The sequence below is a fragment of the Girardinichthys multiradiatus genome, chromosome 14 (assembly GCF_021462225.1).
Source record: "Girardinichthys multiradiatus isolate DD_20200921_A chromosome 14, DD_fGirMul_XY1, whole genome shotgun sequence".
In the NCBI taxonomy this organism is placed as follows: domain Eukaryota; kingdom Metazoa; phylum Chordata; class Actinopteri; order Cyprinodontiformes; family Goodeidae; genus Girardinichthys; species Girardinichthys multiradiatus.
The window spans coordinates 11,742,029-11,766,862 of NC_061807.1; the positions used below are offsets into that span (position 1 = coordinate 11,742,029).

At 38.5% G+C, this 24,834-nt stretch overlaps 1 protein-coding gene across 1 annotated transcript; it reads left to right on the forward strand.

The window, feature by feature from the left end:
* Positions 1-7,840: 7,840 nt before the first annotated feature.
* LOC124880131 (tripartite motif-containing protein 16-like) lies at positions 7,841-14,389 on the forward strand. Its single transcript, XM_047385065.1, has 2 exons — positions 7,841-7,900; positions 12,018-14,389. Exon 2 carries the CDS (start codon positions 12,123-12,125, stop codon positions 13,773-13,775), a length of 1,653 nt encoding a protein of 550 aa, XP_047241021.1. The 5' UTR covers positions 7,841-7,900; positions 12,018-12,122; the 3' UTR covers positions 13,776-14,389.
* Positions 14,390-24,834: the final 10,445 nt, after the last annotated feature.

The following is a 24,834-nucleotide window of genomic DNA, read 5'->3' on the forward strand; positions in this document are numbered from 1 at the left end:
TTCCTGTGAAATTCCTGATATCTCCTGATTCTGGATCTTTGCGTCTACAGTTTATGTAACTCCGTCTCTGATCTTCATTAAAGAAAGAAGACAAATCTCACAACGCTGCTTCTGAGAATATGTCTGCGTTTTGGTCTAAACCTACTGACACCAGTGACTATTCCCTGTGGTCACAGTATGAACTGTATCAAAGAACACTGGGATTTAGTGGGTCAGAGGAGAATCCACAGCTGTCCTCAGTGCAGGAAAGAGTTCAGACCGAGGCCTGTCCTGGAGAAGAACATCATGTTAGCAGAGTTAGTGGAGGATCTGAAGAAGACTGAACTCCAAGCTGCTCCAGCTGATCACTGCTATGCTGGACCTGAAGATGTGGCCTGTGATGTCTGCACTGGAAGGAAGATGAAAGCTACCAAGTCCTGTCTGGTCTGTTTGGTTTCTTACTATGAGAAACATCTCCAATCTCACTATGATGTTCCTGGGTTGAAGAAACACAAGCTGGTGGATCCCTCCAAGAAGCTCCAGGAGAACATCTGCTCTCGTCATGATGAGGTGATGAAGATCTTCTGTCGTACTGATCAGCAGTGTATTTTCTCTGCACTATAAAAAGCCATGAACTATGGAGAGCCGTTTCATTCAAAATTAAATAAATAAATAAATACTGCTATTGATAAATTACTAATAAATATTCTATGAAATAAATAAATATCCCCATAAAATAAAACAAAATAATTATGTTAAAAGACATTTTTCTCTTGTTTTATTTAATTAATTTCAAGATTTATTCAATTTACTTAAATATTTATTTATTTATTAATTTCATAATGCAGTTTTATTTTGTGTCACTTTTATTTCGTAAAGCTACTTTACGTATTTCAGTGACTTTTATTTTTTAACCCCGTTTTTCATTTTAAGCTCTTGTTATTTCATGTTCTTATGTTCAAATGAGGGGTTGGAGTTTTATCTGTGGGGAGGGACAGGAGGATGTGACAGCAGCTGTGTCAGAGCTCAGAGATAAACTACAGGACATCCTGAGAGACAGAGGGACAAACGTCTCACTGGCAGTCACTGAGGTGGAGGTTCTACTACCAGAACCAGAACCAAAGACCAGAGCTGAATTCTTAGAATATTCACAAGAAATCACTCTGGATCCAAACACAGCAAACAAATATTTGGCCTTATCTGGGGGAAATGGAAACGTTACTTTAATGAGACAGAAACAGTCTTATCCTGATCATCCCAACAGATTTACGCATTGGCCTCAGGTTCTGAGCAGAGAGAGTCTGACTGGACGTTGTTACTAGGAGGTGGAGTGGAGAGGAGGAGGAGTTGTTGTAGCAGTTTCATACAAAAACATCAGCAAAGCAGGAGGATTTGGATTCAATGATAAATCTCCAAACTCCAGTATCAGGTCCAGTTTCCTTCAGAGTAGGTGTTCTTGGATCATAGAGCAGGTATTCTGTCTTTCTACAGCATCTCTGAAACCATGACTCCCAGACTCCCGTTTTTAACAGTTGAAACCAAAGATCTAAGACTTTTTCCTAGGTATTAAAAAGGACTCCTTCCCTCTAATATTGTTCACAAATCTGTCTAAGACGGTGTTGGTGAGGCCTTCTTCTTTGTTGAGATAACCCTGAATTAACATTGACCATGTTCAGTTTCTGCTTCATCATCCGTCAAAACATTGTGTCATCTGGCAATTCACACTAAAGGCCTTTATAGTATCCGTTCATGCATCCGACAACTGCAGAGGCAATTGGACTCACAACTCTTAGATAAACAGAATATTCAGCATGAATACTACGGTCTCTACTTGTAGACCACTGAACAGACTGCACTCACTATTTGACAATAAGCAGGACAAACTCACCATCTAATCCAGTGACTCCCACTATCTTGTCCCAATCCTCCTTCTTTCTGTTGTTATCCTTATAAAAAGGATGTGTTCTTTCTTACAAATTTTTCGCTGGCAGAATGAACTCATTGTCTTCCACGGTATCAAATAACTCCCAAGACCCTCTGGTTTACTTGTTTGTGGTATATTGGTGTCACTGGGCCTGGTGTATTGTTTAAATGGAAATGGTAAATGAACCTGAATTTATATCTATTTGCGACAGAGAGCAAAATGGAACTGGAAAGTGCTTTTTGTATACACTGTTCCAGAGCCTCCCAAACATGCTGAATTGGGGGAGTATGCTGGCCATGCAAGAACTGGAATGTTTTCAGCTTCCAGGAATTGTGTACAGATCCTTGCGTTCAACTTGCCACCTAGTAAAATGCACCTGTGTTTGTTGTCATTAACGTAAGCCTAATCACACCAAAACCCCACCACCACCACCAGGAGCAATCAGTTGGAGAATTGCTCTATCATAAGCCATCTGGCTTATGATAGAGAATTGAACATTCAATTCATGGGCAACAGCTCAGGTGGACCTTGCTGCAGTCAGCATGCCAGTTGCATTGTTCCTCAAAACTGGTGACGTGTGTGGCATTGTGCTGCATGATACAACTTCAGCTTTTATTGTGGCCAACCTAAGGCACATATGTACAATAATCAAGCTATTTAATTAGCATCTTGAGCCACACTTACGAGATGGATGGATTGTCTCGGCAAGATTTAGACAGATTTGTAAACAATATTTGAGAAAAATAGGCTTTTTGCGTACATACTGTCATATCTTTCAGTTCAAATAATGGAAAATGGGAAGATCTGTGTTTACATTTTTGTTCAGTGTACTTTGTCATCTTGTTTGTTTTATTGATGTTGGAGTTTATTTGGGTGCTGCCCCTCCCTGTTTCTGTTCAGTCATGGAGGCTATCACTGCTCAGGAGGATTTTTATTCACCTAAACTAATTACATTTACATTTATTACTTTGTCAGACCAAATGTTGTTGTTCAAATCCATGTACAGATGAGCTGATGGAAACTGTAATTATCATGATCATCATCAATCAGGACATCAGTCATTATTTTATTGGACAGATGATGGATGAACTGAAATGATTTTGTTGGTGAACCAAATTTTGCCAGGACATCTCTCAACGGTCATATAAACAGATTTGATTGATTTCTCTCCACAATGTGGTTATTTACATGACTGTAGAAAATTAGAGTTGATGCCTTTTGTGAATTTCATTTTAAACGTTTGGTGACGTGAAGTCTTGAACGCTCCTGAAGGAATACTTTCTCTCAATGTTCTTCTGGATGTTCTCAAATAACATAAATATCACCTAAAATATAATGTTAAAATAACATTCATGGTTAACAACCTGCCTTTTAGTTCAGTTACATAAGGTTGCTTATTTGGGCTTGGCTTTCTTTCTAAGTGAAAACCATTGATCATCTCCCAGCTCCTCACAATAAAGCGAAACTGAGTGGAAGGTACTTTGTCCTTTCCACGCCCCGTTTCCTGGTTATCGTGCCCCCACGAGTTGACTCGACACACCCCAAACACACACCAGAGACGGGGAAAGGAGTGATGAGACCGCGCGAGAATGAGTTTTAGTATGTGGGGAAAATATGGAAAATATCTCAAATATGTATTTTTTCTTTTTTAACCGTGTCCTGTCCGGCAGAGTATCGCTCAGAATTGTTGTCTGAGTACCAAGAAATTGCCCATCAAGCAGAGCATCACAGCTAATGCTTTAAAGCTCTGCTTGATATTTATAAAATAAACTTTATTATAAACTTCTTTGGGAATATTTCAATTGTTACAGACACGGAGACTGAAATGAAAAGGAAAAAAGAAGCTCAAAAAAGAGAGAGATGGGGGGAAAAAGGGGAGAAAAAGAGGAAAGAGTGGAGGAGAGAAAGAAGGATGAAGAGAATACATTACACTCTGCTTGCTTGTACACCTGCAGCTGGTTTTTTTGTTTTTGTTTGTTTTGTTTTTTTTAACAAAATAGTACACGGTAATTCTGAATATAAAATGTACTTAGTGAGAGGTGCAGCCCAATATAGAACATCTGTGTATCTGTCAACACCTGAAGCTTAACACCTGTGAGTATGGGTGTGGACGCGCTTTTGTATACAAGGTTTCTCCACAAAAATATGCAATAGCGAGTGTGAGGACCCACAGACCTGCCCCATGGTACCAGGACGGACACTGAGGAGATCTGAGCCACAGACATCTAAAGGCCCCCCAAAACACCCCCACTGGCGCAACAGGGCAGACCCCACCCAGCACCCCACCCACAACCGGACCCCCGACCCCACACCATGACGGGACAAACTCATACACCAAGAGGTCCCCGTCTTTTTTCTTTTAAACAGAGTTTACAGAAAGTTTTTTGTTGACTGTGTTTGCTGTGATGTTGCTGTTACATATGCAAACTGCACTTTTTTCCGTCAGAGTTTAAAAGTATTCAAGTTATTCAAAGAATTTGAGTTATTAAAATGTTTTATGGTGAAAACGATTAGCATACTTTGGCTGTTGCCTATGAAAAAAATGGCAGAGGTAAGTATTTACTAAAAATAAGGTTTCATTATTTTAGTTTCTTAAGACAGTTTTGTGTTCTATTGCAGCTAAAATCAAAACTCTATTGATACACTTGAGAATAACCACAACACTATCATCTGTTCACCTTTTTCAGGAAGGAACGCCAAGATGAGACCCTTAGTGAATGACACACCCAGACACACATACACACGTTCCAAGCAAACAAACTAAATGAAAAACCAGTTGCTGTATTGTTATTGAACTGTACATTACATATGTGTTATTACTGACAATTATGGATCTACAATAGAAATTGAACAGTGGCTCATTGTTGCAGTGTGCATGGTTGTTTGTCCTGTGTGTCTCTGTGTTGCCCTGCAATGGACTGGCGACCTGTCCAGTGTGGACCAAGCCTCTCACCAGTTCCCCAGCAATCCTGTACGGAAGAAATGGTTATAGAAAATAGATGGATGAAAATCTTCGCATCAAAGACTCGTCTACAAAAATTAAACATTTTACAACATCAAGCATTGAGACTTTGTGCAGGAGCTTTTGTTGGAAATAAACATTTATTATAAACATATTATTTGATGTATTAGATTAAGTGGTTTGAACAATAAGCATATATTAAATTATGGATAATGATAAAGGTTCTTTTCATTAAAATGAGTATGATTAATAGTATTATTCTTAGTATAATTTTAGGGGCTTGCTTTAACTTAAAAACAATAAGATACAATTGCTTGAAGTTAAAGGTTACCTGTTTTCTAGCCCTGTTGCACAATTACATGAAGCTAAATAATGTAAAAACCATGGGACACATAGCAGAATGTTATAAAAGCAGGAAAATAAGTTTTTATTAGATAATAGTGTTAAGGGGAAATGCTTGTGAAACTTATCTTGGAGGAACCGTAGATGTTATCATTCAGAGTATACTTTGTTTTAATTAAGCTTTAATTAACCACATAAAGGATGCTGGGGGGTAGGAATGTGTAACTCATCTTGCAGAAGCTGATGGTGAAATTGTACAAGAAGTAGCAGTGATGTCAGAACAGAGGTATCCTGTCCGGGAGGAGTGAATGCTGCAAAGTCACTGACTGGATGCAATCTGCTGGGTTTCCTTAGACAGAAAAACCTTTTATCCAATTTGAATAAATAACTGAATCCAACTGCACTGTTCAATGGTTAGGACTAATTGGAATGTATGTACCTGACTTTGTGAAGTGCCTTGAGACGACATTTGTTGTGAATTGGCGCTATATAAATAAAACTGAATTGAATTGAATCCTGGAATGCAGCGTCGAATCATCGGGGAATGTCAATTGTCTAAACCTGGACGTTCCCCATCTAGTCTTTTAGATAGTTGCACATTTCCTAAATAAACGGCAAACTACTAGAGAAAACAACTTCTGATCTAAGCTGAGAAGACGGGGTCTGCGTGTCTAAATCTCACTGACCACAATTAAGGTCCATGCATATGAACATTTCAGATTTGTAACAATTTTCTTCTTTAATAATAACCATATTTGAACTTATTTCTGTTTAATTCATCTTTATTGCTTCTTCCTTAAAAGGTGACAAACCTTCCCAAGCGCAGCACTCCAGGTAGAAATGGTAAATGCTGTTAGATCTGAGAAGAAAACTATTAGCCATAGATTATTGGGTAAATTTACAAGGAAAGTACCTGGTTCAACCAACAGGTGACATCCTAAATTCATGTTGGGAGAAAGGAAAAAAACAAGTGAATAGTTTTGGATGCATTAGTAGAAAGTTTGCAGAAAAACGTCAAGTACATAGTTTAAAAATAAGTCCAATACTATGTCTAGCTGGAATACCACCATGGATATTATCAAAAGCAACAGTTGATATGACATTAATGAAATAGGATCAGACATCCAATTTAAATGTAAGCATAATACAGGAATATATACACAGTTATTATCAGTAAGTTCACATTTATACAGGTGACCTGTAGAGACCTTTAATTTCAAATATAAAAAGATAAACAAATCCCAATTGTTTTTCTGTAGAATATATGTTAGCAGTTAAGCATTAAAAACAATAATTTGCTCTGATTTAAGTTCCATATTATTGAATTTAATACACAATCAATCAGATAGCAGGACGTTTTTTGTTTTATTAGAGATACGTCATATATTATTGAGATACATCATACAATATTCAGACGGGTTTAACATTAGTATTCTTATGGGTACCAGCTCAAACTGGAATAAAAGGAAATTATATGGCAGATAAGATGGCTAAGAAGGTAACTCAAAATCATATAAACTTTAAAGTACATATAAGTAAGTCATAGACAAGGAGTATCATCAAACAAAAATTGAAGGAAGAATGGCAGAATAGATACATTGCAAAAGAACATATGGAGAAAACATATACAAATGATATTACATCTGAAAAGAACTAAATTACTTAATAGAAATTGATTATATAAGAAAGATATTAATCCATGACGAACCACATGAAACAAAGAACATCACATCATTTAGCTGTCTTTACAGTTGAAATGATTGCAATTCTGATGGCGTTACAATGGGTAGAACAAAACAGAATAGAAAGAGTTCGTATCGGCTCAGATTCACTGTCCTCCTTGATGTCAATTATGGGTTTCTCATCTCAAGGCCGTATAGATTTAGTTTATGAAATTTATGAAACTTTATTTAGACTTACACAATTTTATTTAATAGTTAAGTTCATGTGGGTTCCTGCTCATAAAGAAACAGAGTGTATTGAAGTTGCAGATCGTTTAGCCAAACAGTCTTTAAGTCAAGATAGAATTATGGAAATAGCATATATTAAATCTGAAATAAAATCTGTTATTAAGAACAAAGTAAAATCAGAATGGCAGCGGCTTTAGGAGGAGGGAACCAAAGGGCGACATCTATTTCAAATACAAAAATTGGTAGGTAAAATGGAAGTAATTGGAGAATATCGGAAAGAACAGGCAGTCATAACAAGATTACAATTAGGACATACACGATTAAATAAAACTTTACATATGTTGGGTAAACATCCAACAGGAACATGTGATTGTGGAATGGATTTGGAAACAGTAGAGCAGGTTGTAATTCAGTGTGAAAAATATAGGGTGAGTAGAGAAAAATTAAAGCAAGAATAAAGAAAGTATGGTATGGAAGCATTAAGAGTGAATACAATACTAGCTAAACATGAAATGATAAATAGAATATTTATAAGATTTTTAAGATTATTTGCAAAAATATAAAACAGGTCAGTTAGATCCTCTGGCCCACACTCCAGCACAGCAGATGGCGACAATGCATCTAAACGTTTGATGCCACCCACCAAAAAAAACCGAAAAATCTCAAAAACATAAGAAGAAGAAGAAGAAGAAGATGAGTGGTGGTGGCGGTAATGCGCACCTGCATATTTTTGCCAACCGCCATTAAATTCCAGAAGAAGAAGAGCACCAGAGCTCCACCGAGGTACGTAAAGTTTTTATCTTGACTAAAAACGTTTGAAACATAAATTATTACATCGTGGTAACACCTGGAAGCTGAAGTTAGTCAATATTTCTGACTGGAAATCGTCTCGTCGTAGAACAGAGAGCTGTAAACAGCCACAAACACTGACTACAGACTCGGTCACATTGTAGCTTCGCCATGCTAACACAGTTTAACCAGAACGTTTTATTTCACTGCTTCTCTGATATTAACTCGGTTTTTATACCTGCAGCATTTACATTGAACCATTTTGTCTCGTTTAGACAGATTACATTCAACCAAGAGCGTCTAAAATGGTTTTCACAGCACAAACAAATAGATTCAATGTTCTCAAAGTTAGGACCCAGTTTATTGTTATGCTAGGCGGTGTTCCCTCCTAAAAACTCTGGGTAATCGGTTCACATCACAAGACATACGATTTACATCTGAAAAAATAACGTGTGTGGAGGTGAAGTCACATAAATGTTGTTCGTTTGAGATAAACACAACGGAGAAATGCCTACAAATGGAAGCTTTTTGGAAGGGGGAAGGGGTTGTTGGCCACGGCGATGGTTGGTGCCCTTTCAGTGTGGGGTTGTTAAAATCAACCACAACCTGGAAGGCCCCCAACAGTAGCTCCTATACCTCCATACACTGCTCCTCCTGGGTAAGCATGTAGAGACAGTGGACAGGTGCCTGCATTGATTTAGCAGTAATGCCTTCATACTGATCATGTATGTAGCAACAGTGGAGAGGAAAACTACCTTTTCATAGGACAAAACCTCCAGAAAGAACCAGGTGAGAACGACCATCTGCCACGACTGACTGGGGGTTTTGGTGGATGGAGCAGAGACATAAAAGAACACCGAAGCACTGATCCAGGAATGTTTTCTATGGAAAGGAAAAGTAAAACATTAATGGTTGTAGCTCCTTTAGAGGCTTTATCTAGGAGAGAAAGACAGCTAAGCACATGAACTCTGAGCCAGTTTCAAGTCTAGAGTATGAAAGAGAGCACATACAGTTAGTCACAGTAGAAGCTCAATCAGTAGCTATGTCTAGGAAAGGCAGGGCCAAGTCTATCATCTGTAGAAGGATAACATTAAGTTGTTGACAGCAGCAGTTTATCTGATGCCCCCCTCCAGGAAGGTGCAGCGGCTGAACACAGAGCCAGGCCAGATGTAGCTTCTATAAAGAGAAGAGAGAGTGAGAACTTGGTTAAAAGCTGAAATAACATCAGAAATGAACAATTGTTGAGCAGTAGGAGAATGTAGCAGAGTGAGGGAAAGTGGTCATTATGTCATCCAGTTTGTTCCACAGGAGAGGAGCCTGATAACTAAAGGATCTGCCTCCCATTCTACTTCTAGAGACTCTAGGAACCACCAGTAAACCTGCAGTCTGAGAACGAAGTGCTCTGTTAGGAACATATGGAACAATCAGATCTCTGATGTATGATGGAGCTAAATCATTAAGGGCTTTAAATGTGAGGAGGAGAATTTTAAATTCTATTCTGGATTTAACAGGGAGTCAATGAAGGGAAGTTAGATTTTGAGGAATTTGATTTTTATTTTTTTTATTTTTATCAGAATGTCTGCTGCAGCATTTTGGATCAGCTGAAGGCTTTTAACTGCATTTTGTGGACATCCTGATAGTAAAGAATTACAATAGTCCAGCCTTGAAGTAACAAATGCATGGACTAGTTTTTCAACGTCACTCCTGGAGAGGATATTTCTCATTTTGGCAATGTTCCGGAGTTTTTATGTCTTCAAGTAATAACTGTAGTCTGTCTAGCTGGTTGGGCTCATCAGGATTTATGGATAAAGCTGAGTATCATTGGCATAACGGTGGAAATTTATCCCACGTTGCCTGATAATTTCACCTATTGGAGGCATATAGACATGTAGTGAAGAAAAAAGGCCCCAGCACTGACCCCTGCAGGACTCCACAATTAACCCTGTAGTTTAAAGATGATTTATCATTTACATGAACAAACTGGAATCTGTCAGACAGATAAGATTTAAACCAGCCTAGCACTGTTTCCCTGATCCCTACAGCATATTCCAGCCTTTTTAAGAGAATATTATGGTCAACTGTATCAAATGCAGCACTGAGATCTAACAGAACCAGAACAGACACAAGTCCATTATCTGAGGCCATAAGAATATCATTAGTGAGTTTCAGTAGAGCTGTTTCAGTGCTATGGTGAGCTCAGAAGCCTGACTGAAACTCTTCAAACAGGTCATTGCTAACCCTAACCCTTTTTACAGCATGAAGGATGAAAACAAAAATGTGTTTTTTCTAACTGCTTCTCAACCAGTTCAGCGTCTCCTTCCTTTTTCTGTTTTGCAGAACAGGGCTGTTTAGTTAATCAGATTTTATTTACACACATTTCATCATCAACTATTTTCTCAAGAATTTTAGATAAGAATGGAAGATTGGATATAGGTCTGTAATTTATTAAGTCATCTCGATCAAGCGAAGGTTTCTTAAGTAAAGGTTTAATTACAGCTACCATAAAAGCTTGTGGTACATATCCATTTACTAAAGATAGATTAATCATATCTAAAATGGGGCTGGTAATCAGAGGGAACACTTCCTTAAATAATTTGGTTGGGATTGGGTCTAACATACAAGTTGAAGGTTTAGATGAAGGTAATATTTCTGATAACTCAGGAAGCTTCACAGGATCAAAACAGTCCAAACACAGATCAGGTTCTGCAGTTATTTCCAATGTTGTCTCACTTGCTGAGGATGAAGTAATCATCTTCAGGAGTATGTCAAAGATTTTATTTTTAATAGAATCAATTTTAAAAAAATTAAAAAGAATCCCATAAAGTCATGGCTGCTAAGAGCTAAGGGAATGGATGGCTCAACAGAGCTATGACTCTGTGTAAGTTTAGCAACTGTACTAAAGAGAAACCTAGGATTATTCTTTTTCTCTTCTATTAATGATGAGAAATAAGCTGTTCTAGCTTGGCGAAGTGTCTTTTTATACAACAGTAGGCTATTTTTCCAGATTAAGTAGGAATCTTCTAGGTGTGTAGCGTGCCATTTTCTCTCCAATCTTCTAACATTGTCCTTTAAAGTACGCAGCTCTGAATTAAACCAAGGAGCTAGCCTCCTATTAATGATTATCTTCTTTTTCAATGGGGCTACATTTTCTAATGCACCATGCAATGAGGAAGTAACACTATGAACAAAAGTATCAATTTGTGAAGGGGAAGAAACAAAATTATTGCCCTCCACTGTTTTTCTCTGATGATCAAGAAATTAAAAATGGAACAGATTCTTTAAAGGTTGTTACAGCATTGTCTGATAATGATCTGCTATAATATTTTCTTTCAGGTGTGGAGTACTCGGTTAAATTCGAAGGATATTAAAAATGGTCAGACAGGACAGGGTTATGATGAAATATTGTTATTTCTTTACACTCGATGCCATATGTCAGCTCAAGGTCTAGAGAATGAAGACAAAAGTGGGTAGGTTTGCTAATGTTTTGAGCAAAGCCAATTGAGTCTAAGACAACATTAAAAGCTATATTTAGGCTATCACTTTCAGTGTCAACCTGAATGTTAAAATCCCCCACTATAATGAATGTATCAGCATTTAACACTTAATCAGAAAAGAAGTCTGAGAACTGATCTAAAAATTGAGAATAAGGGCCTGGTGGTGGTGCTTTGCAGTTTGGATGAGGAAAGCTAAGGATGAAATATTTAAGAGATTTAGCTAATGGCCCTGCAAGGGTCACTTTGAGTAAGTCATGTTGTCTTGATCATTTCAGTGCTTTACATGTCTGTCTCGCTTTGCACATTTAGTTGAAACTGCAGAATGTTTTTCACTATAGCAGCTTTTTATTCTTCTATCTGATATTTCAGAAATTAATGTTTGTTTATCAAGCATCTTAGCAGTGATTTTGTAAGTCACATGAATATAGATAACTCGGGGCTTATCCTAATCTGACATCAGATTAATCCTGAAAAGTAAGACTGACTATGGAGTAAATTTTACTTTAAATATCAGTGGAACAAATATTATCCACAATGTTAAATCCAACTCTGTAATGTAACAGCTGATTTTTTTTTTTTTACTGTGAACTAACATATTTCCATGTTCCTTCTTTCAGATCTACAAATCAGATGAAGAATTTATGAGATTCTCTAGAGCAACCCACCTTTGAGATCTGAACTCAGACCAGTGAAACTAACAGTCATTGTTATTGAGAGGTGAAATGGCACAGAAAATGTCTAATCTGGAGCAAGAAAAAATCTCTTGTTCCATCTGTCTGGATCTACTGAAGGATCCAGTGACTATTCCCTGTGGACACAGCTACTGTATGAACTGTATTAAAACCAACTGGGATGGAGAGAATCAGAGGAGAACCCACAGCTGCCCTCAATGCAGGAAAATTTTCAGACGAAGGCCTGTTCTAAAAAAAAACGTCACGTTAGCTGCTTTAGTGGAGGATCTGAAGAAGACTGGTCTTCAAGCTGCTCCAGCTGATCACTGCTATGCTGGACCTGAAGATGTGGCCTGTGATGTCTGCACTGGGAGGAAGATGAAAGCTGCCAAGTCCTGTTTATTCTGTCCTGCTTCCTACTGTAGGGATCACCTCCAACCTCACTATGATGCTCCACCATTAAAGAAACACAAGCTGGTGGAACCCTGCAAGAACCTCCAGGAGAACATCTGCTCTCGACATGATGAGGTGATGAAGATCTTCTGTCGTACTGATCAGCAGTGTATCTGTTATCTCTGCTCTATGGATGAACATAAAGGTCATGAAACAGTCCCAGCTGCAGCAGAAAGGACTGAGAAGCAGAAGGAGCTCCAGGTGAGTCGACGAGAAATCAACCAGAGAATCCAGGACCAAGAGAAAGATCTGAAGCTGCTTCAGCAGGATGTGAATGTCATCAATGTCTCTGCTGATAGAGCAGTGGAGGACAGTGAGAAGATCTGCACTGAGCTGATCCTTCTCATCCAGAAAAGAAGCTCTGATGTGATGCAGCAGATCAGATCCCAGCAGGAAACTGAAGTGAGTCGAGTCAAAGAGCTTCAGAAGAAGCTGGAGCAGGAGATCACTGAGCTGAAGAGGATAGATGTCGAACTGGAGCAGCTCTCAAAGACAGAGGATCACAACCAGTTTCTCCACAACTACCCCTCACTGTCAGCACTCAGTGAGTCTACACACTCATCCAGCATCAATTCATGGACTGTTGACGAAGTATTATATCTCAGAGATAAACTACAGGGGTTTCTGAGAGACACATGGAGAAACATCTTACAGCCACTCAATAAAATTTGTGTTTTATGGCCAAAAACGGAACCAACGACCAGAGCTGGATTGTTAAGATATTCACAAGAAATCACCCTGGATTCAAACACAGCTCACAGATATCTCTTATTATCTAAGAACAACAGAAAAGTGACTTTGATGGAAAAACCACAGCTTTATTCTGATCACCCAGACAGATTTGCTCGATGGTGGCAAGTATTGAGTATCCAGAGTCTGACGGGATGTTGTTACTGGGAGGTGGAGTGGGGAGGGGAAGAAGTTTATGTAGCAGTTGCATATAAGAATATTAGCAGAGCAGGAACCTCACAAGACTGTGTATATGGATTCAACAACAAATCTTGGGCTTTACATTGTGAAGAAAAAGCCTACACATTTTGGCACAACAGTGTTAAAACTCCAATATCAGGTCCATTTTCCTCCACAATTGGAGTGTACCTGGATCAAAGAGCAGGTATTCTGTCTTTCTACAGCGTCTCTAGAACCATGACTCTCCTCCACAGAGTCCAGACCACATTCACCCAGCCTCTACATGCTGGGGTTTGGCTTTCAGATGACGGAGACTATGCTGAGTTTGTTAAACTGAAATAGTCAGAACTGTTCTGAGGTCCAGTTGGTTAAAATGTGTGTTTTAGTTCCAGTTTCTTTAGTCTCCATCATTGTTGCTGAGAGCTCATTGTTATTTCTTCACTGCTCAGAGATCAGTCATCTTGTTTGAGAAAGTTGTTGAAATATTTCATGTTAAAACCTAGTTTTCTACTAATCCTAGTAAATGGTCCTTACTTAATCCCTCTACGGTGGTTTTTTTTTTACTTACTGTTTGTTGTGAGAGACTAATGTTTGATTTACGATACAAGTGATGAAAACCCAAGTTTTGTAGATAAACTATAAACATTCACGTTTATTAAAGCATCATAATCTGCAATGTTTGTGTCTATAAAGCTGTTATGTTGAACTGCTTGGATGCATGTCCATGTAAATCAAAAATCTCTGATGGGTGATTAATCTCATTCTGCTAGTTTAGAACTCAAAAAGCTTTTGAAACGACCCATAAATAAATCATGATCAACCATGGTAAGCTATGAACCATTGTTAGTTTTTGAATTACTGACCAATTCATTATATGCCAATTAAATCATCTGCTGAGCAGAAACGTGTAATCCAATTTAAGTGCCAATATTAAACACATTTTGAATGGCACAGTTGAACTGGGTCTGTACATCTTTGTATAACCTGCGCTCTACTTGTGCTTGCGGCAGACATGGCAAGTTGCTTCACCCTTTCCTTAAGTTGTTGTCCTTTTACATCTAAGTGTCTCTCCCACAGCTTCCATGCACTCTGATAATTTTCGAGTCAGTGAAATACTTTTTGTGTTTAAACACTTTATGTATTTTTGACAAGACAAAGAATCTTGTTTTACTCACTCATCGGCGCACCACTTGGTGGAGCCACTCTACTAGTTTGGGAACTCACATTTACTGTCACTAAGCGTCAGCTCCCAAACTAGTAACGTAGCAAACTGCGATCAAAGACCCCATAGCTTCTCATTTGTCTTTTTCTGGTGGTCGGCATACAACGATGTGGTGCATTACTGCCACCAGCTGGCTGATCCACATAGCTGCCCGCCGCACCTGTTCAAAAGTCAGACACGGCAGCCGGCAGGAATAAAATGTCTATATCTGTCTACACGGTAAATGAGAAAATGCTTCGCGGTCCGGACAAAAGGCTCTCTGGGTCCGGATTTGGACTGCAGTGCAGGGTTTGAGGACCCTTGCCTTAAACTGTTAAACTAAACTTTTTTGCTTCCGCCTCTCTGCCTGCTCAGACGCTTTTCTCCTAAGCTCTTTACTCCTAACTTTTTATCTCTTAGCCAAAATTACGGAAATATTGGACTAAAACAACTTCTTACTAGCGACTCCCAAGGATTATTATTATCTTTTTTTTAAAGGACTTTGATGTTTTTATAATCGAACTCGAAAGCAGGACAAGTTGACAGCAGCTAATCAGCACAAAATGCCTTCCTTCACCACAGAGGACTCTGACAAACTTTTACAGAAATTGGCTGTTTTGGAGATGAAAATCCATAGACTAGAAGTGAATGTGGAGGTGAATATGGGGTACAACGATGATTCAACTCTCCCTGTGATCCCAAACAGTGACAGCCAGCTCAACAACTCAGAACACTGAGAATAAACCTACCAGCAGACCTCCCTGGCATGTTTTAGGGGCATGCCCAAAAAAATCAAGGTGGACGACTCTCTGGAAGATCTCAGCAATTAAATAAATTAGAATGGCCGGAATTACAGAGAAATGCCCCCGTTTCCCCTGTGAAAAGGAGACTTTGACAGCGAGCTGCTGTCACAACAACTGATAGGAGTGAGACAGCTGGAAATAATGGAGTTCACCTCCAAAACAGATTTGCTCCACTACAGAATGAAAACCAGGAAAACTATCCATCTTCTGAGAACAATAAAAGGTTTGAGAACAACCTTCATTCTAAACAGTCTTCTCCTAAATTGCCAGAGAAAAAGCGCCCCACCGGACCAAGAACCCTAATAGTGGGCAACACAGCTGTGGATGGGATTAAAAACTTCTGCAACAAGAAAAACACAGAAGTTATGATTGGTACCAGTAATGTTGTCTCTGATATCTCAGAGAATATTCTTCCAATCACAGAAAGGCGCCCATCTCTAGAAAACCTTATTATACACTGTGGAGCCATGGATGACGTGGCTAAGAAAAGATCAGAAGGACTGAAGGAGGATTTCACTCGTCTTCTGAATACTGTTGGAGGTCTCAATATCAAGGTGTTTCTCAGCGGACCCTTTGCACCGATTTTTTTGTGGAGATGAGGTTGTGGAGATGACTTCTGATGATTAATAAGTGGTTGAAAAAAACATGTGCCACCACACCTGTGAACTTCATCGACAACTTTAATATTTTTTGGGAAAAATGGCAACTCTTCAAGCAAGATGGTTTCTGTTTGAACAAGCCAGGAGCCAGACGTGTCACATCTAATCTCTTCTATTCAGTAAATAATCCGCCAGCAGCTTCGACCTTCAGCAGAGAACATGGAGTATCAACAACAATGATAACGCTGCCTCCAACAGCTCCAGCAGAAACAACCGGCCAGTTGGCTGAGAAAGAGAGGTCATCACGAAAGGTCTCCCCGTCGAAATCCACAGGAGAGGTGGACCCCCCGTTAGACCCCCCTCTCCCAAACCCAGACCAACCCCCGCGGTAAACCCCCCTCACCCCAGACCTCGACCCAGACCACACAGAACTCTCCCATCTCCCCACTGAGCCCGCTTTTTGCTTTACTGGACTCTGATAACATGAAAGGAGCTCTTAAAATCAGGACCCAAATGGCTCTGACATCTTCTCCATTCAACACCCCCCGTGGCCGAGGCCCTGCTACTAAACCAACATCAGTCTGGGCCCCAGTGGTAACTCTATCAGAAATGAACATGTCCAGGAAAAACTTGGGCCCCTAATAGGAGATAGTTGTAAAATATCTGTGCTTACGTGACAGAAAGAACAAAGCCAAAAGGATAAGAGACAGTAATAAACAATCAACAAAAGCCATAAACTTGTCAGGTACAACCAGACACAGAGTTAATATCAGCAACTAAGTCATATAAACTGACTTTACTGAACATTAGATCTCTGTCAGGAAAATCATTTTTAATCAATGACTTCATTACTGACCACAAACGTGATGTTATGTTTTTAACAGAAACATGGTTACATGAATTTAATGAAGCTCCTATTCTGATAGAGGCGACGCCTCCGAACTACAATTTTCTTTGTGAGAGCAGACAGTAAAGAAAAGGTGGAGGGGTGGCCACTTTGTTTAAAGATTTATTAGAGTGTAAAAAAGTATTTCTGGGCAAATTTGACTCTTTTGAATATTTGGCTCTCCAGGTAAAGAGCCCGGTCCGAACCATGTTCTTGAATATTTACAGGCCTCCTAAGTCCAAAACAAACTTTATCAGTGATTTTAATTAGCTTTTATCTGTGATGTGTTGATTATGACTGTTTAATTATTGTGGGAGACTTCAACATTCACATGGACAATCCTGAAGACAGAAGTGCAATAGATCTATGTGACACTCTTAGAACTGTTGGTTTGACTCAACATGTTAAACAGCAAACGCACAAACGGACATATTTTTGACTTGATCATCACTAAGGGTCTAAACATTTCCAAGGTGTCTGTAACTGATGTTGCTCTATCTGACCACTTTTCTGTTATTTTTGAAAGCATCATCTGCAATGACTCAGTTTGCCAAAGAGACATGATAAGAAAACGCATCTTTAAGGACGATGCTGCTGAAACCTTTAACCAGATTTACTCTTCAACCTCCACTTTGCCCTGTAACACTGTAGATGAGTTGGTAGATAACTTTCATTCTAAAATCTCTGACATCATTGATTCAATTGGTCCAATTAAAGTGAAAGTTGTTTCTGGGAAGAAAATGTCTCCGTGGAGAAGTGCTCCACCAGTCAGAAGTGAAAAAAGGAGTGTTGAAAAGCTGAACGCAGGTGGCGAAATACTGGACTCCAGGTTCACTATATTATCTATAAAGAGAGACTATACAGATATAACCTACAACTGAAAAATGCAAGGGAATCTTTCTTTTCTGAGATCATCAGTAAAAACATTAACAATGCTTGTAAATTATTTGCCACGGTCGACAGGTTAACAAACCCTCCTGTAACTGTAGCATCTGAACTCCACTCTACCAGGGCCTGCAATGAATTTGCGAAATTCTTCACTGAAAAAACCCAAAAGATCAGAGAGGCAGTCAGCACATCCACATCAACTCCAGTACCAAAGTTGTCTCCAACTAGAACTGATTTTGACAAAATTTCCCAATTTCACCAAATAAACTACAAAAACTTAGAAGAAATCGTACAGCAACTAAGCTCTTCTTCCTGCTGTCTCAATCTTTTACCCACAGCTTTCCTTAAGAAAGCTTTGCCTGTAATAACATCTGATTTAACACAAATAATAAACACGTCCCTTTTGTCAGGTGTTTTCCCCCAGGCCCTAAAAACAGCAATTATCAAACCTCTATTGCAAAAGAGCAACTTGGACAAGCTGCTACTACAGAACTACAGGCCTAGATCAAACCTCCCCTTCATCAGTAAGATTATTGAAAAAGCTGTGTTTCAGCAGTTGAACAAGTTCCTAACAACGACCAACCGTTTCGATGTCTTCCAGTCAGGCTTCCTGCTCACCACAGTACAGAGACTGCTCTTGTCAAGGTGTTCAATGACATCCGTATAAATGCAGACTGTGGAAGAACCACAATGCTGGTATTATTGGACCTTAGTGCAGCATTCGACACTGTTGTTCATTTTATTAGAGCGCCTGGAAAACTGGGTCGGCCTTTCTGGTACAGCACTCAACTGGTTTAAATCCTACTTGAAGGACAGGGACTTTTTTGTGTCAATAGGTAACTTTACATCAGAGACCACAAAAATCACATGTGACATTCCCCAAGGGTCCATCTTAGGGCCCCTCCCATTCAATATCTACATGCTCCTCCTCACTCAGATTTTAATAAACAACAACGTAAGTTATCATAACTATGCAGACGACACACAGCTATACGTTACAATGACACCAGGTGACCATGAACCCATTCAAGCGCTGGGTAAATGCTTAGAAGAAATCAATGCATGGATGGGCCAGAATCTTCTTCAACTGAATCAAAACAAAACTGAAGTAATAATCTTTGAACCAAAGGAAGAACGTTTAAAAGTTAGCGCACAGCTTCAGTTAATACAGCTAGAAACCACCAGTCAGGCTCGAAAGCTGGGTGTAGTGATGGACTCAGACCTGAACCTTCAGAGGCACATAAAGACAGTAACTAGGTCGGCCTTCTATCACCTAAAAAACATCTCCAGGATTAAAGGACTAATGTCTCAGCAGGACCTTGAAAAACTAATTCATGCGTTCATATTTAGTAGAATTGATTACTGCAACGGTGTCTTCACAGGACTGCCTAAAAAAGTCGATCAGACAGCTGCAGTTGATCCAGAACGCTGCTGCCCGCGTCCTCAATAGAACTAAGAAAGTGGAGCACATCACCCCGGTTCTAAAGTCCCTACACTGGCTCCCTGTAGCTCAGAGAATATACTTTAAAATACTTCTGTTAGTCTATAAATCACTGAATGGCTTAGCACCAAAATACATTACAGACTTGTTGTCAGTGTATCAACCAGCCAGACCTCTCAGGTCTTCTGTAAAAGCGCTGAAACCCTAAGTTGCTTTATATCAAGATTAAAAACTTATTTGTTTAGAGTGGCCTTTGACTGTGCCATCTAAACATTGTTGGTTACGTTTTCAGTCCAGTTTTCCTTTCATTTTCTTATCCATCATTCTATTCTATTCTATTTATTTTACTTTTTTAAATTACCACTGTTGTTTGATTTTATCATTTGATTTGTTTTTCTGTATCTGTGTTTATTTTCTTTGTGATTGTATTGTAATTGTATGTACAGCGCTTTGAGTGTCTCGTTGCTGAAAAGCGCTATATAAATAAACTTACCTTACCTTACTTTAAAGGAAGTCGGGAGGACAGCGATGGGTTGATGGACACAGAACCAGAATACAGCGCTTTAACCATCTTGTTTAACAATTGGTTGTGGTGTCTTTGTTAATCCTTACCTACAAGTCCTTCTCAAAATATTAGCATATTGTGATGAAGTTCATTATTTTCCATAATGTCATGATGAAAATTTAACATTCCTATATTTTAGATTCATTGCACACTAACTGAAATATTTCAGGTCTTTTATTGTCTTAATACAAATGATTTTGACATACAGCTCATGAAAACCCAAAATTCCTATCTCACAAAATTAGCATATCATTAAAAGGGTCTCTAAACGAGCTATGAACCTAATCATCTGAATCAACGAGTTAACTCTAAACACCTGCAAAAGATTCCTGAGGCCTTTAAAACTCCCAGCCTGGTTCATCACTCAAAACCCCAATCATGGGTAAGACTGCCGACCTGACTGCTGTCCAGAAGGCCACTATTGACACCCTCAAGCAAGAGGGTAAGACACAGAAAGAAATTTCTGAACGAATAGGCTGTTCCCGGAGTGCTGTATCAAGGCACCTCAGTGGGAAGTCTTTGGGAAGGAAAAAGTGTGGCAGAAAATGCTGCACAACGAGAAGAGGTGACCGGACCCTGAGGAAGATTGTGGAGAAGGGCCGATTCCAGACCTTGGGGAACCTGCGGAAGCAGTGGACTGAGTCTGGAGTAGAAACATCCAGAGCTACCGTGCACAGGCGTGTGCAGGAAATGGGCTACAGGTGCCTCATTCCCCAGGTCAAGCCACTTTTGAACCAGAAACAGTGGCAGAAGCGCCTGACCTGGGCTACAGAGAAGCAGCACTGGACTGTTGCTCAGTGGTCCAAGGTACTTTTTTCAGATGAAAGCAAATTCTGCATGTCATTCGGAAATCAAGGTGCCAGAGTCTGGAGGAAGACTGGGGAGAAGGAAATGCCAGAAGTCCAGTGTCAAGTACCCACAGTCAGTGATGGTCTGGGGTGCTGTCAGCTGCTGGTGTTGGTCCACTGTGTTTTATCAAGGGCAGGGTCAATGCAGCTAGCTATCAGGAGATTTTGGAGCACTTCATGCTTCCATCTGCTGAAAAGCTTTATGGAGATGAATATTTCATTTTTCAGCACGATCTGGCACCTGCTCACAGTGCCAAAACCACTGGTAAATGGTTTACTGACAATGGTATCACTGTGCTCAATTGGCCTGCCAACTCTCCTGACCTGAACCCCATAGAGAATCTGTGGGATATTGTGAAGAGAACGTTGAGAGACTCAAGACCCAACACTCTGGATGAGCTAAAGGCCGCTATCGAAGCATCCTGGGCCTCCATAAGACCTCAGCAGTGCCACAGGCTGATTGCCTCCATGCCACGCCGCATTGAAGCAGTCATTTCTGCCAAAGGATTCCTGACCAAGTATTGAGTGCATAACTGTACATGATTATTTGAAGGTTGACGTTTTTTGTATTAAAAACACTTTTCTTTTATTGGTCGGATGAAATATGCTAATTTTGTGAGATAAGAATGTTGGGTTTTCATGAGCTGTATGCCAAAATCATCCGTATTAAGACAATAAAAGACCTGAAATATTTCAGTTAGTGTTCAATGAATCTAAAATATATGAATGTTAAATTTTCATCATGACATTATGGAAAATAATGAACTTTATCACAATATGCTAATATTTTGAGAAGGACCTGTATAGTTTTGTTCACCATCCAATCAATTTTCAGCCAAATGTTTTTATTTTTTTTTATTTAAAGGTTTATTCCAAGCCAGTAAGAAAACGCATATAATACAAAAATAAATAAAAAGATAGTGTACTACAGAGTACAAAAATAACAATAATACTAGTGATAATAATACTAACAATGACTTGGAAAGCAGTGGGATGAAGAAAATCTTATTCAGTCCCACCCCTTGTTCACTTTGCTTAAGAAATTACATGATTGTTGCCATTTACAGCTTGATAATTAAATCTTCACTGTCATATCAGCATAGCATATTACATCGATAACATACATAAAGAAAATAATTACCATATTCAATATATAGTTATTATAACCACAATATACAAATATAAATTACACATCCAGTCAGACCCCCTTGCCAATAACCATGTATTGTGACCAAACTGTTTCTTTATTTCTTGATTTAAATTGATGAATATTTGGACATTGCTTGAGCTGTGATCCCAATCGGTTCCAAAGTTTAATACCACACAAACTTTTCCTAGTAGTTCTCACCACTTGGACCTTAAAGTTACCACAGCCCCTCAAATAATAACCCCCTTCTCTCTGTGTAAAGAGCTTTTGGATGTTAGTGGGTAATATATTTTTACTGGCTTTATATAGAAGTTGTGCAGAATAAAAATCCACTAAATCAAAAAAGTTTAGCAATTTAGACTGCCAGAATAAAGTATTTAGTGTGATCACAAAATCCTTTATGTATAACTCACATTTTTGTATAAAGAGTATAAAGAGGGGATGTAGTAAACTTTTATAGTTCATTAATTAGTTCATATATTTATATTATTTATATTGTATACTAAATTACTATAACAATCAATAGGGTAAAATATATTGGTGTCATCTGCAAATAAAATTAAGTTTAATAATTTAGATACATTAAATATATCATCAATATGTAAATTAAACATCATCGGACCCAATACAGATCCCTGTGGGACCCCACAAGCAATGCCCAAATACCCTGATTCAAACTCACCCATACTCACATTCTGTTGTCTCTTCATTATTCACACCAGGAAAGTCCGCTTGTTCGGTCCGGAGCAAAACTGGACTTTATTTTATCTTTTTGTTTGGTGCGGTTTTCTTTCACATTGTACTTTTTGCAAGTGAACTATTATTTGTAAACAAAGCCACGAGGGTGTCGATGATTGGACAGAAATGAGGGGGGTGGCACAGAGCACAGACCCGGAAATTTAGAAAAGCAACTGTAGACGTGCTGCGTGCAGCACCTCTCTTCTGCATATTTGTGCCATTATTCCAGCTGCTATATTATTGTGAAGGTGAAGAGCAGCTCATTCAACGCAGACTTTGCGACATTCTGTTTATACGTTTGGAACAGCGATGGAGAATGCGTGTTGAACGCTGAAGAAGACGGTGTGCTCTGCGTGCCCGGTCCCACATGCCCGGTGTTGCAACAATCAGCTGGCCAGCTTTGTTTTGAGTATAACATACACCTTTGCTATCGGCCACGGTGGCTTGTTAAGTCCAAAGAGACGTGCGTTTTCTGCAGTTGGTTCGGATTGGGGCCGGTTCGTATTCAGACCATAAGCGAACCGCACCAGAGTCCGTTTGGAAGCGTACCGAAACCGCCTCAAAAAGTGGGTCTCGGTCTGGACCAACGGGGAAAACGAATTCTGGTCCGTTTAAAGCGGACCAAAAGTGGCAAGTGGGAATACACCCAAAGTAGCTTTGAATCAAAGCCACTCCCCTAGTGCCATATTTTTCCAGTTTTTTGAGTAATATTTTATGATTGATGAGTGTCAAAGGCTTTTTTTAAGTCAAATATTCCCACTGCATATTTCTTCCTATCTAACCTATGTGCAATCTCTTCCACCATTATGCCCATCAATGTTGACCTAGCTGACCTAAACCCATACTTACATTCATTGATTATATTATGTTTTTCTATAAATTTCTCTATTATTTGAGAGTTTTTCTAAGATTTTAGAAAACTGAGGGAGCAGAGAGATAGGTCTATAGTTAGTGAAATTGTGTTCCATTCATGTATAGTGGTATTACTTTAGCAATTTTCATTTTACTTGGAAAAGTTCCTGTTTGAAATGATAGATTACATATATATATGTGAATGGTTTAGAGATACTATGTATAATTCTTTTTACTAATGTCATATCTATATCATAACAGTCCATAGATGATTTTTTTCTTACACTTATTAACAATATCCATTAATTCTACCTCAGTTACTCCAGACAAAAATATTGTCTTTGAATTTATTTCTATGGATGAATTATCCAATTAATATTTCTTATACACTTAGGGATTTTATTTGCCAAGTCTGGGCCAACATTAATGAATAAATTATTGAAACTATATCTATAATTTCATTCATATTATAATTATCACTCTTCTTATCACTAAAGTAGTCTGGATATGTTTTTTTTTTTTTTTTTTTTGTATTCCCTTTTATAACAGTATTAAATATTCCCCAGACTCTCTTAGTGTTATTCTTATTATTTAAAAGACTGGTGTAATATAATCTCTTACTAATTCTTATATCAGTCAATTTGTTTTTATATATTTTATATATATGTTCAGATTCGTCCTTCTTTAATCTGATTAATTGTATTGTAAGTATTTGTTTTGCTTACAAGCATTTTGTAAACCCTCAGTTAACCATGGACATTTTATAACTGTTGTTTTTACTAAATTGATGAATTGGACAGTTTCTATTGTATGCTGAACTAAAAATATCTAAGAATTTATCAAAAGCACAATCCACCTCTTTCTCTGTATATACAGTATTCCAGTCTTGTCCTGTTAATTCACGAGTTAATTGCATCTTTGGTTCTTAGTCGTTTATATATGGGTTTTTGGGGAGCTTTATGGTAATTACAGTTATTATCATATAATGTAAAGACAGGCGGATGGTCAGTTATATCACAGATCATTAGGCCACTGACATTTGTAGACTCCATATTATTTGTAAAAATGTTGTCAAAGAGAGTAGCACTGTGTTATGTAATTCTACTGGGTTTTGTAATAGTTGGATATAGACTCATATTGTACATCTTATTGATTAATTCATCAGTTGTTTTATGTTGATTTAGATTTATCAAATAAATATTATAATCCCCACAGATAACTATTTTTTGTTACCTATTCTTAAAAGTGTTTTTTCAACCCACTCTATAAATATTTCCAAACTGGAGCCCAGTGACCGATATAAACAACTCACCATAATTTTATTGTTAATGTCATATTTTCAATCACTTTAAATCTGAATTTTGTGTGAATATAAATAGCACCTCCTCCACCTGTTCTATTTGCTCTATTTTTAATTCAAATCATAACCATCT